General features: G+C 38.8%; 1 protein-coding gene across 6 annotated transcripts in view; it reads right to left on the reverse strand.

Moving 5' to 3' along the window:
- ACOT11 (acyl-CoA thioesterase 11) overlaps positions 1–12,860 on the reverse strand; it is a 143,742-nt gene that overhangs the window by 33,835 nt on the left and 97,047 nt on the right. For 5 of the 6 annotated variants that reach the window (XM_087719626.1, XM_087719629.1, XM_087719630.1 and 2 more), the window contains exons 3-6: positions 10,924–10,993; positions 10,146–10,196; positions 6,323–6,383; positions 3,653–3,751 (exon numbers count right to left, since the gene is read on the reverse strand). In XM_087719626.1, coding sequence (XP_087575752.1) covers positions 3,653–3,751; positions 6,323–6,383; positions 10,146–10,196; positions 10,924–10,993 — 281 coding nt within the window. The remainder of the gene's footprint in view (positions 1–3,652; positions 3,752–6,322; positions 6,384–10,145; positions 10,197–10,923; positions 10,994–12,860) is intronic. The other variant, XM_014058732.2, reaches the window with a different exon arrangement.

Genomic DNA, 12,860 nt, shown 5'->3' on the forward strand with positions numbered 1-12,860 from the left:
ATATGTGACTTGAAGCATGCATGGATATGTACCTAACACTGGTCAGCAGTACCCAGTTAAATCATAATTATATTGTTTTCTGGGATCAGACAGCTCCTAATGTATGAGCCCAGAAATGTAGACAGCTCCTACGGTATGAGCCTACAGCTGACAGGTATTATCTGAGCATTCACAATTGTTCCAAATGGAGATATTCAACCTAGAAATAAGAAGAAATTTCCTGACTGTGAGAACAATTAATCAACAGAATGGTTTGCCTTCAGAAGTTGTAGGTGCTCCAACCATGGATCTTTTTAAGAAGAGATTGGACAGCCTTTGCAACTTTGCAACTTTAATAAGACTTGTATGCCGCCCACTCCCTAGGGACTCTGGGCAGCTCACACCAAAAGCAAAAACATAAAAAATATTAAAATACAATTGTTTAAAATAAGATATCATCCATTCAATCAAGTGGGGCTGGATTTTAATCAACAGCCCCAGGCCTGCCGGAACAGCCAGGTCTTGGTCACTTTACGGAAGGTCAGGAGAGTGGTAAGGGTCCGGATCTCTGAGGGAAGCTCGTTCCATAAGGCCGGTGCAGCTACAGAGAAGGCCCTCCCTCAGGGAGCCGCCAGCCGGCATTGTCCGGTCAACGGCACCCGGAGGAGGCCCAACCTGTGTGATCTTATTGGTCGTTGGGAGGTGAATGGCAGGAGGCAGTCTCTCAAGTAGCCAGGTCCAATACCATGTAGGGCTTTAAAAGTAACGACTAGCACCTTGAAGCGGGTCCGGAGACCAATGGGGAGCCAGTGCAGCTTGCGGAGGATAGGTGTAACATGGGTGTATCTAGGTACACCTATTATCGCTCGCGCGGCTGCATTCTGGACCAACTGCAGTCTTCGAACACTCTTCAGGGGCAGCCCCATGTAGAGTGCGTTACAGTAATTTTGTCTGAGATGCTATAAGGACTTCTGCTTGGGCAGGGGGTTTCACTAGAAGACCTCCAAGGTCCCTTCCAACTCTGTAACTTTGTATTCTATAAGCCACCTTTCTATCTTTGAATATGGATCAATGCACACTCCTAATATTCTATTCTCTTGAATGGAGTAGAAGATTGGAAATAATTTTCAAGAATCACTTTTGTGAGATGAAGGGGTTTCTTAGCGGATAAATACCTGGAAAAATTAAATCCTCTTCCTGTACAATTGCTTCTTGTTACAAAAAGAGCATGCCTTGTCCTGAGCACAATATTAAAACTTGCTGCTAACATAAATATGTAGTTTGGCTTTGGTATGCCCAGATATATTACTTAATGCAACTTCAAAAAGAATTATTGATTTGGCTGCATATGAAAGTACACATTAATAATGATATGACAGAAACACATCCAAGCAATTTGTGGACAGAAAAATCTGTCCCTGCAGAAGAGATATGGCTTACCTAAATCCTGAGAGGTCTACTTTGTATGTCTCCCCATGGTCTGCCAGTGTGTTTTAAATTCACAAATCAAGTTTATAACAGTGATGATGCTTGAATTATAAAAAGGTCCTGGCTATATTAACTTATTAGATATAGCTTCATGGTCTAATCTATAACTCTCAGGTTTGCTGATGGCCTCCCTTGAAATAGTAAACAGGTTTGTCTCAGCTTAGTACCCCCCCCACCCCAAAGATCCAATAACCTTCTTTATCCTGTAAATCTCTTTCTGGAAACATGGTGCCCAAAATCTTATGCTGTGCTCCAAGTGGTCTCACCAAAGCCAAGTACAAAGGAATAATCACTTCACATTTATTTGATACTCTGATGTAGGGGTGTCAAAGTTGCGGGCTGCGGGCTGCGGGCTGAATGTATCATGTACTGGCCACACCCACGTCCGATTTAGAGAAGGGGGGGGGAAGTCACAATACATCACGTGACAACGCCTTGATGATGCGAATTTGACACCCCTGCTCTAATGAATTTGATTTTCTGCTTCACCCAGGACTAAGTTAGCCCTTCTAGTAGCTGTTTCACCGTACTTGTTTCCAAACCATGGATCCCGCTTCTCACATGTGACTCCTACATTTTCTCTCCCTAAATATAACAACATAATGGCAAACTGATCCTCTCTGTCTTCCAACCTGTCCAGATTACACTTCAATCTTATTTTTTTACACTGGGCCTTGACCAATCCTACCAATGTTATAAGTACCAATAACGGAGAATATTTGTAGCTCAGGGTTGAAATGAGCAGTTGTTGGTGCTCTCTGAGCTTGGTTGTTTTCTTACAGATGTTTCATTAGCCAAATTAGGTAACATCATCAGTGCTAAATTGCTGATGCTAGTACTGATGAGGTTACCTAGTTTGGGTAGTGAAATGTCTGCAAGAAAACAACCAAACTCAAAGAGTGCCCAGCACCCCACCAAATTTCATAAGTTGCCTATCTGTCTTATCATTCAGATAATTTTTAAAAAATATTGAACAATACTGGCTTCAAGACAGATCCCAGTGGAACTCTACTTGTCATTGCTCTCCAAGTCGATGCAGACTGCAGAATAATTCAGGCTGTTTAGTTTAGTTCTGAAAGTGATTTTGCTTTGTTTTTACTTATTAAACAACGGGGAGGAAATCAAAAGAAAAAAAGAAGTGGCAGCACAGTAACAGCAATGTATGTATATACATGCACGCATGCACACATAGTCCTCACTTAGCTATACACTACACAGGAGAGAATTTCAAGATGTTATTTGTATATAGCTGTAATAGTTTCACTGTAAACGTATACATACTTATTTTCAAACAATTTTCATCATAGCCAGACTTCCCACCTCATAAAGATGCAATCTTGGCATAATTTACAAATACTGTGCTATCAACTTTCATTTGGTATCACCCCATCCATCAATCAAACCACACTGCCAATATGTTTGTCACTCTGCACCAACCTACATATTCTGAAAATAAATGAGCAATAGCATCCTATTTCAGTATTGCAGAACTCTTTTCAGAATATATATATAAACAAAGCTCACCTCAGCTGATCTCAAAAAAGTCAGCAGAATTAGTACTGATTAATAAATGGATGGGAGACCACAAAGAGATATACTAGGCTGAAAAATCAAAAGGCATCTTGGGTCAAGTCAATGGCAAAGCATTCTAGTGTACAGCCAAGAGTACTGTAGGTCTGGGCCCATGGAGTCACTATAATCAAATCATAACTTGATTCGAGGGTGTGTTTAATTTTTTTTTAACTCAGTGAGCTTATAAACCACATAGGAGTTAAAATATCTTGATGCCCCCTTGCATTACCCAGCAGTGATGTTGCAAATAAATCAGGGTTTTAAGAAGGCCCTGAAGACCTGGTTTTTCACTCAGGAGCAGAGCCAAAAAGTCTGATGATTTTGCTGTCTGATTGAGTTGTGGTCTCTGGTGCAATGTTTTGAGTTATTAGATTTTATCACTTTACCATTTTCCTTTGTCAATGTTGTTAATTGTTTTAAACCTTGACAGTCACCCAGAGAAGTGGGCAGTTGTATTAATGGAGTAAGTAAATAACATGAAAACAGATACTGTGAAACTCTGCTGAAAGAATAAAAACGAAAGTTATTTCTTGTAAATAGATCTTGAGGATTACAAAGAAGAGAGAAAGAAAGAGGTGAGAGAAATTAGGTACTTCTTTGGTTCTACACCTACCTTAGTTGATTTGCCTTGAGTGACAAATGTTGCATATGCCTTGCACACAATCCATTGCTCATCTTTGCAGATATCTTCACAGCTGACCTGCACCCCAACCTGAAAACCATCGACAGAAGAAAGGATGAAAACCCACTAAGATTCTTTTTTTAAAAAAGCCCAGTAACTAATACCTTTCATCAATCAATCAATTAAAAAAAATATTACAGTTTCCTTCCTCAAAGGACTACTTTGTACCACTTGAAAGAATTGTACTGCTCACTTATCTTTGTGTTTTGTTCCAGTAGTTTGGGCAATTCATATTGTAATATTTAGAAGACAGTAGGCAGTGCAATAATTGTGTTCTTATCTGCTACTGTTTTCTAAGCAAATGAATTATGGTACAAAAGTTTGTTCCCTGAGGCAGCAAAACAACACAAAACAAAACCTGACATCCCTTAGATCAAACTGTTCCTTTCGCCTACAAAGGAAGCCAAATTGCAAATAAAAGGAGTGGAAATGGCCCCCTTGAGCCTGCATAGACACTTGTGTATTATTACAAAAAAATGCAATCAAAATTAAAAGGGAAAATTAACATTAAGAGAGGCTTATATAAGTTCTGTACACGCCATAGCACAATGCTTGGCATTCAGGAAAATGTTGTTTTTCTGTTTTACATACTTTCAATGAACATTCTCAAAGTTCTAGTCTATATAGAGGAATACACAACGAATCAAAGGCTGTATTCCATGGGGGACACTGGACTTTTACAGAGGACATGAGCACAAGTAGGAAGAAACATGCTGGCAGTACCACGGTTCCTGATTTTTCCACCATTAAATAGTGGATTAAGTAACAGATACCTAAACTGGCAGGGAATTGCATAAGATGATCTCCAAGTCTTATCACAGAAAAATTCTGCAGAGGGGCTTTTACTTGTATTATCCAAATATAGTTTGTTTACATAACAATCTCTATTTGCCCTGAAGCAACTTCAGTCAGTTCTCGACTTACAACCATTCTTTAGTGATTGTTTGAAGTTACAAGGACACTGGAAAAAGTGACTTACACCTGCTATTCGCATTTACATCGGTCCTGGCATTCCTCACTGTCATGCGATCAAAATTTGGGTGTTTGACAACTGGCTTGAATTTATGACAGCTGCAGCATTCTGGGGTCATGTGAATGCCATTTACAACCTTCGCAGCTGGTGTCCAATAAGCAAAATCAAAGGGGGAATCTGGATTCACTCAACAATCACACGATTTACTTAATGACTGCAGTAGTTCACTTAATAACCATGGCAAAAAAAGTCCTAGAACTGGGTGTAACACACTTAACAACCACCTTGGTTATTTGTGGTTATAAGTCAAGGACTACCTAAGTCTCCATCAAGTTTCTCTGTTGAATGAGAGCAAGAAAAGTCACTGGAGGTTGAGCCAATGTGTTCTTAATTGTCTCTGTGTGTTTGAGTGTCCTATTCAACAAAAAGACAAATAGAAACAACTTCCTGCCAAAGTGCGGCTACTGTTCTTAAGACCCTCGCATCTTCTCCCAACTCACCTGAGCAAACAGGACGTTGGTATTTATTATGTTACCATTTCTTGAGTATACCACAAAATACTAACCTAGCAATGTTGTTAAGTCGCAGCACTTACAGAAGCAAATCCAAAATCCCAATTAGATGAGTTAGATACAATTTTTATTACATACAATGCTGTTGTGTGAATTTCAACAACGGCTATGGGATGTGCAATACACAAATTGTCTTTCAACTACACTGAAGCTACACCCCAAACAGAAATTGGTAAATCTGATCAGTTTTCTGGCAAAACTGTTTTTCTATTGACAGGATGCTTGATACAGAATATAAACATTTGTATAATGCTTTATGACTCTAAAGATGCCCGTGAACCTGCCAGATACAATGCAGTCTTAACTTTTTCTATAACATCTGTCCCAATGTTGTATTTCCTTCCTAAGAAACATTTCCATAATCCTCTAAATTCAGGTTTTTGGCAATAGGATGAAGCATGATGATTATATTATTTTAGCTATTTTACCCCTATTTGTGATTTCTTTTTTGCACCTGTGCTGAGGTGTACAAATCTGGTGTACAAATTTCATTCTCCTGCTTGTTGGTAGTGCTTTTGTTTCATATGAAATTGATTTTACAAGTGTTTTTATAGACTAACAAGTGCTTCAATCTTTTTTGTCTTAGATTGTGGGGGAAGAGTAATTAATCAAATAAAATAAAATACAGTCAATGAGATGCAATCAAAAAAGCTCAACTGCAATGAGTTTCACCTGGAACCAATGTATGGGTCGATCATCTGATAGAACAGTGTCCTAGGAACAAGTGGAATTCAAATGTATTTCCATAAGAATTTGTAGACATAGTGTAGCCAATATCTCATTTCTGCAGAAGAGAGAAAGTCCACTGAACACCAGCAACTTAGTGCCATCACATCGATGAACACCTTGGGCTTGCAAAAATGTAAGAGCATGGTCAGTTGTCTACGTCTGGCTTGAAGATGCAACCTGCTTATAATCAACTCTAAGTGGACAATTCAGAACCATGTAGGGAAGAGTTTGGACACTTATTGAGCAAAAGTTGCAAACTGTACCTGAAACACAGCTTCCAAAAGTCAAGGCAAACAGTCACACAAGGTAGTGTTGAAGCATACATACCTCCATGCTAGTATTAAATGCTCGGTTCACTTTAGCTTTGATGCTGACAACTTGCCCAACACTAGGAATAGAGGGGGGGGGGGGAATAAAAGGTAAGATAAAATTTTCCAAATGCCATTGATAGAAAACATCTTGTAGTTTTAATATGTAGTTGATCTGAGTGGGAGGTACTATTTTACAAACATGCTGGTAAGCTTTATTTGTGAAAAAAGGCTGTGAATCTAAATATTTCCAATGGCTTTGAAATAATAGAAAATACTTGTAGCTTGGGTTTCAGATTTTGGCAGTGGTTTGATCTCCAGGCTGGTTTCAATTTAGTTTCGGAACATTTTGTTACCACACTAGGTAACATCATCAACAGGATTGTCTTGTCCTATTCTCCTTAGTTTATAAATGTCTTGTGTGCCAGTTTGGTCAGGTTTGATTGGTTGTTCATTTGGAGCTATATTTAAATTCTGAGTAGCTGATTGGTTCTTTTGTTGATTGATTGTCACTTCCAATGGCTGTCTAAAACCCATGCACTTGAAGTAATTCTTGCAGACATCTGGACAGAAGGATTAAGATACTGTTCTAGACAGAAAGGAGACTTGTGGACAAATATTGTTTTATTTTTCCTTTATCCCAAACGGAAGACTTTGGAAGCCATGAGTTCCAGGGAGTTTTGAGTTCACTGGTTAGGACATAGAGATAAGATTTCACATGTGGCTAAATATACACTTAGTCATGTCTGATACTTAGTAAATGAAAAGGAACATATAGTCCCTTGGTTATCTTCCTAGACTCACAGACGTTCAGGTTTCATTCAACTTTCCTAACCAGCATTGGCTTTCTCTCAACTTTCAGTTGCCTAGTGTAGAATCAAATGGTGAAGACATAAGCACCTTAATTAGAAGGATTCTTAAATTATATTGGGACTTGCTTTAACATTTCATTCCAAAACATTTTGTTACAGGAGTTAAGGTGTTAAGACAGGAATTGATGAGGCCACAAAGATTCACCGGGTGACTTTGGGTCAATCATGCTTGAATAACCCACCACCTTGTACGGTGATGGGGTGGAGGGAAACAAGAGAAGGGCATGCAACCTTGAGCTAAATTAAAGGATGGGATATAAATCTAGCCAATAAATAGTAAAAATAAATAAATCCTGAATAAATTCATAACATTTACTAAACTCACCACAACAATTAATACTGGAGAGTAAAGGCTGCAAGCTCCTTCTTGTTCCCTAATCATCAAAGAACATAAGACCCATCTTAGTGTATCCTCAAGTGAAGGTTAAGTACAGGCAATCCTTGACTTATAACCATTTGTTTAGTGACTATTTGAGGTTTCACCAGCACTGAAAAAGGGACTTATGATGGATTTTCACATTTATAACTGTTGCAGCATCCCCATGGTCATGTAATCAAAATTTGGATGCTTGGCAACTGACATGTATTTATGACGGTTGCAATGTCATGGGGTCATGTGATCACCATTGTAACCTTCCCAGATGGCTTCCAATCAGCAAAGTCAGTGAGGGAAGCCAGATTCACTTAATGACTGCATGATTCACTTAATAACAAAAGGCATTTGTATAACAATTATGGCCAAAAAGGTCATAAAATGAGGCACAGCTCACTTAACAACTGCCTCACTTAGCAATGGGAATGTTGGACTCAAATGTGATTATAAGTTGAGGACTACCTAGCTTTAAGGAGGATGAAACATAAATGGAGCATATATGGTCGATACAAAATTTTTAGATAATAAAGCCAAACAAAGAGTGATCTACTGATGAAACCAAAAGGACAATTCAAAACACGTAATGTATTATATGAACCAAAGGACAGAATGAAAATTGAATTAATGGGACATAGAACAATGCACTTTAATCTAGATATTAGCCTCACTGTTTAAGAGTTGTTTCAGGTTTTGCAGAACATCTTCTACTTTAATCATAAATATTTTAAAAACAGGACACAATCAACAATGAAGTTACATATGTTTTATAAACACTAAACAAATCTGAACTGATTTGCACACTTTTCGGAGTATAAGACGTACCTTTTCCCCCCCCAAAAAGAGGGTGAAAATCTGGGTGCATTTTATACACTGAATACAGCATTTTTGGCCTTCCAAAACCCCGCCCCCTTTGCAAAAATGGCTGTGCATAGCCTTTAGGAGGCTTCCAGAGTGCTCCTGGGAGCTGGGGAGGGCAGAAATGAGTGAAAAATGGGCTGTTTTATGCTCGTTTGTGCACCCCAGCTGCCAGGAGCACTCTATAAGCCTTCTAAAGGCTATGCACTGCCATTTTTTTGACAAAAAACGGGCCCATTTTCACAAAAAAAGGACGTTTTTTGCTCTTTCCCCCCACAGCCCCCAGGAGCACTCTACAAGCCTCCTAAAGCCTATTCATGCCTCTTTTTTTTGACAAAAAGGGCCATTTTTTGGGAGGTCTGAAGAGTGCAAAAAACTTTTTTTTATTTGCCTCTTCAAAATCTTGGTGCATCTTAATTCCCCTAATAAGTGACTTCTTTCTGTGCCAGTTGGGGCTTCTAAGAAACTTAGTCCATAATGGTCGCCAAACATCAGCTCACTTATCCAGATTCTACCCAGAGTAAACCCAAAATTTGTTATTTCTTATGGCTTAATTTGCTGTGCAACCCCAGCCAACTATAGTTTGTATAAAAAAAGCATAGTTAGTGTGGGATGTTAGTGTAGTTATAGTTCACTTAAGTAGAACTTACACCTAGGAAAATGCACACACAAAAAATCAGCCATTATCTTTCCTTCTGTGCTCCTTCCTATTTCTCAGAAAAATTATGATACATGCACACATTTTAAAATATTGCTATAAAATACATCAAATTCAGAGTGAAGAAAAACTATTTCTAGATTCTTTTCAGAGGCCTAAGCCGTAGGGCATAATAACTAAGTTACGTTTCCATCAATTGACATCAGGGAATGCACTGATATGACAAATAGGTAGAAAATGTAATACTCCATAATTGCACTTCAGCTGAGCAATGTACTTTGGATGATTTGATCATTAAAAAATATCCCAAAGAAGCTTGACTCTTCTCTAGAGTTTTAGAGCATAAAAACGAACAACTATTGTGGGCCAACCGAATCATCTTTTTGATGTTTTAATTGTACCCTAGAAAAAGGAAACCACTTCCATTTTAGAGCATCAAGAAGCAAGTCAAACACATCTATAAAACCAGCTCCTCATTTGGCAATTGTGTGACTTCTAGGAGCTGAAGTAATAGGTGAATAAAAAACCCTTAATTTTTCAATACAGATACTTGATTTAAGACTGTATTGGAGCCTATTCAATAGAGTCAGAAAAGTCACGATGATCATAAAATTGGTTATCCACATGATTGACCCAATTTTATGACCCTTTTATGACCCTTTTTGTAGTGGTTCACTATGAGCTGGTTTTGCCAAAAACTGAAATAAATGTTGGTTTTCAGAAAACCATCGAAAAATGTGGTTGCATGATTAAGATGCTGCAAACAGCCATAAATGTGGGCTAGTTCTGAGAGCCCAACATGTGGCCACATAATTGCCAGAGGCCACTGGGCAACGGAGTTGGATCATAAGTACCAGCTGGTGGTCCATTCTAAACTCAAATGGTCACTAAGGGGCCATGATATTGATAGTTTCACAGTCACCTCTGTGCCCCGAAACAGTCAGTTTCTTTTGGAGTCTAGACTCAAGGAACATCGAGAAGGTGCAGAAAATGAGTAGGGACATTTAGCTATGCCAGGGCAGCAGTGGGTTAGGAGACCAGTAGCCTATTCTACTGTACAAATGTGTACTGCAAAGATTCATACCAGACTTCATTCTTTCCACATGAGTACCAAGGAGAATCTCTAAGCATCTGGCTGACATAAAAGTGGGAGGAGAAGAAAAAACTGAATAACATGAGTAAATAAATCCACGCTTGATAAGTAAACAGTCTGACCCAAGAACAAATAGCTTCCTATGTCTCCTTTAGGCTGGAATAAATACAATTGTTTAATCGAAGGGAAAATGGACTCTTGTTAAAATGCATAATTACTTTTGGTATCATCAAAACATACTAGAATTCTGTATTTGGGTATTGGCTCCTTCTTAATGAGCAAAATACCAAAGCTGTATCCTGGGTTCCAAAATCATCCTTTTCTAGATGTCTGGTGCACAACAGTAAAGGCAGCATGTTTTCAATGGCTGAAAGCATTTTTCTGGAGAAATAACTATTCTTAAAATGGACCCCTGCAGTTGAAGCAACCCTGTGGTTCTCCTGTTTTTGGGAGAAGCCTACATGAATGCCTTTCAACATTAAGAAAAGCCAAAGACTATCATTTGCACAGTATTCTCCGTTAAGAACATAAAACGCATACCACCACAGTTGAAATGCTGTCCCACCCTCCTGCTTAACTAATAAGTCACATGCACATTTTTCCCCCTCTTAATATTGTTCATTGGCTCCATGACTGAGAATTGGCAAAATTATTCAAACTGTAAAAAGCTAATTAATGTGATACAGGCTTCGTCATTTGCTGAAAGCACCGGGAAACATCTATTTAAAAGCCTGTTGAACAGCAAAATGCAAGGTAGTGAGGCAGTTACCTAATTGTGTGCTCAAAATAGATATCATCCACTGAAGCTGTGACGCAAGGGCAGCCTGCATGCCTCTCAGCTGAAAAGACAAACAAACCACATTAGTTATGTACATCATTGCACCAAAGAGAGCCCCCCCCCTTCTTCACCGCAATTAGATTTAGAATGGAAACAAGAAATCCTAGCTGCTACAGCACAATCTACACCATGGTACACATTCTACTGTGCAACAATTATGGGGTCCAATACACGAGGGATGTCCAGAAAAGAGGGTTTACATGACTGGGAAAAATTCCAGGCACATGAAAACTCTGTTGCCCAGAAAGCTTATTGATGAAAGGCCATTGAGTCTGAAAAGAGGGCTCAGCTTTTTTTTTTTAAATGCCAACTCCAAAAGATGCATTGCTAGCTTTCCAAACACTCCCTTTACTAAAAGGTTATCCACCTCTTCTAATACAGAGATCATTTCCACAGTTTTATGGGCAGTTCTAACTTGCAAGCCTCAATTTCATTTCATACAGGCAGTTGTTTAAGAATTGTACAAGAAACTACACAAGGACAACCTCTATCAACAGATGTGTTAGATCACATTTAATTTAATGTGAGAACAGTCAAAAGTCTTAACTATTTTAACTGCCATGTTAAGGTTTAACTGAGGAAACTGTGAGGGACAATTTTAATTAACAATGCTTGTTTTACTTGGTGGGAATAAAGAGGAGCTTCCATACATACAGCACAGTGGTGGGTTCCTATCGGTTCAGACCGGTTCAGCCGAACCAATAGTGGTTTGGCGGCCTGGGTCGCTGGAACCGGCAGCAACCCAGACCTGCCACACCCCCAAACCGGTTCTCCAAGCAGCCTCATAGACCATCTTGTTTTTCGCTTCTGCGTATGCACAGAACAATTTTTATTGCACTGTGCATGTGTGTGCAATGGGCATCAAGCGCACGCCCACAGCGCAGCCACAAGCAAACCAGCAGTAGTACCTGCCGGAATCCACCCCAATACAGCATATCTTCTGCTCTTCAGAAGATTGTTAAATATGGCAGAACAGTAGGAGCCTAGTCTCCCTACCTCTTCCTGACATTATTCACCTAACAAGATTCAGGAGCCAGGCCAAAGGCTCAAACTTGCTTTTATTCTCTGCTGTCATCCAAATGCCAGTTGCCAGTTTCAGAATTCTTGTTGTTAAAGATAAGATAATAATAGCGAGTAAATGGCCGAGATTTGTATCTTTGGTTATAATCCATCACCAGCTAATCGTATCAACTGGATCAATCAATTCTAACCCTTTGGAGACATGAGATGTGCCCAGGCTCTGATTAGAGATGAAAATTGGCAAAAATATTTGGGTTATGGAAAACTGCAATTAATGGGCAAATGTTACAAAAAGTCTATTCTGACCAGATTTAGTTTAGTTCAATTTAGTTTAGTTTACTTGACACTGCACCTCATACAATGAAATTAAATGCCATCTTAAGGGTACATTATACATAAAAATTTAATTTGAAAGGGAAATAATTAATAGCAACAACTATGAAAATGTTTCTTAAGATTAAATTGAAAGCAGAGAATGTTTTATCAGGAAGCTTGGAGACTTATTGTCTCAGTTATATACACTATATGTGTGTGTCTAATCACTGCTTAGAAAGGGACCCAAAATCAACATTATTAAATAGTAATATGAATGAAACTCGAGTCCAACGCTGCTGAAATGTTTTCTTCCCAGGGGTTTCTCTGGATCCTTATCCTATACAACTTTCTTCTACTACATCATATAAGACTGCTCATAACTGTAAGGGGGGAAGGGGAGGGGCCTTAAAAGACAGCTAATAGGGCTTAACAGTTCCATTGGTGCCACTGACTACTAATGTGCTGTAATAAAACATAAGATGATTTTGTTATTTATTTGTGTTTCACTTTTTTTCTCCCACCATTATTATTTT

Source organism: Thamnophis sirtalis, unplaced genomic scaffold, assembly GCF_051295495.1.
Source record: "Thamnophis sirtalis isolate CommonGarterSnake01/CBP01778 unplaced genomic scaffold, rThaSir2_p1.2 scaffold_7, whole genome shotgun sequence".
NCBI classification, from domain to species: Eukaryota; Metazoa; Chordata; class Lepidosauria; order Squamata; family Natricidae; genus Thamnophis; species Thamnophis sirtalis.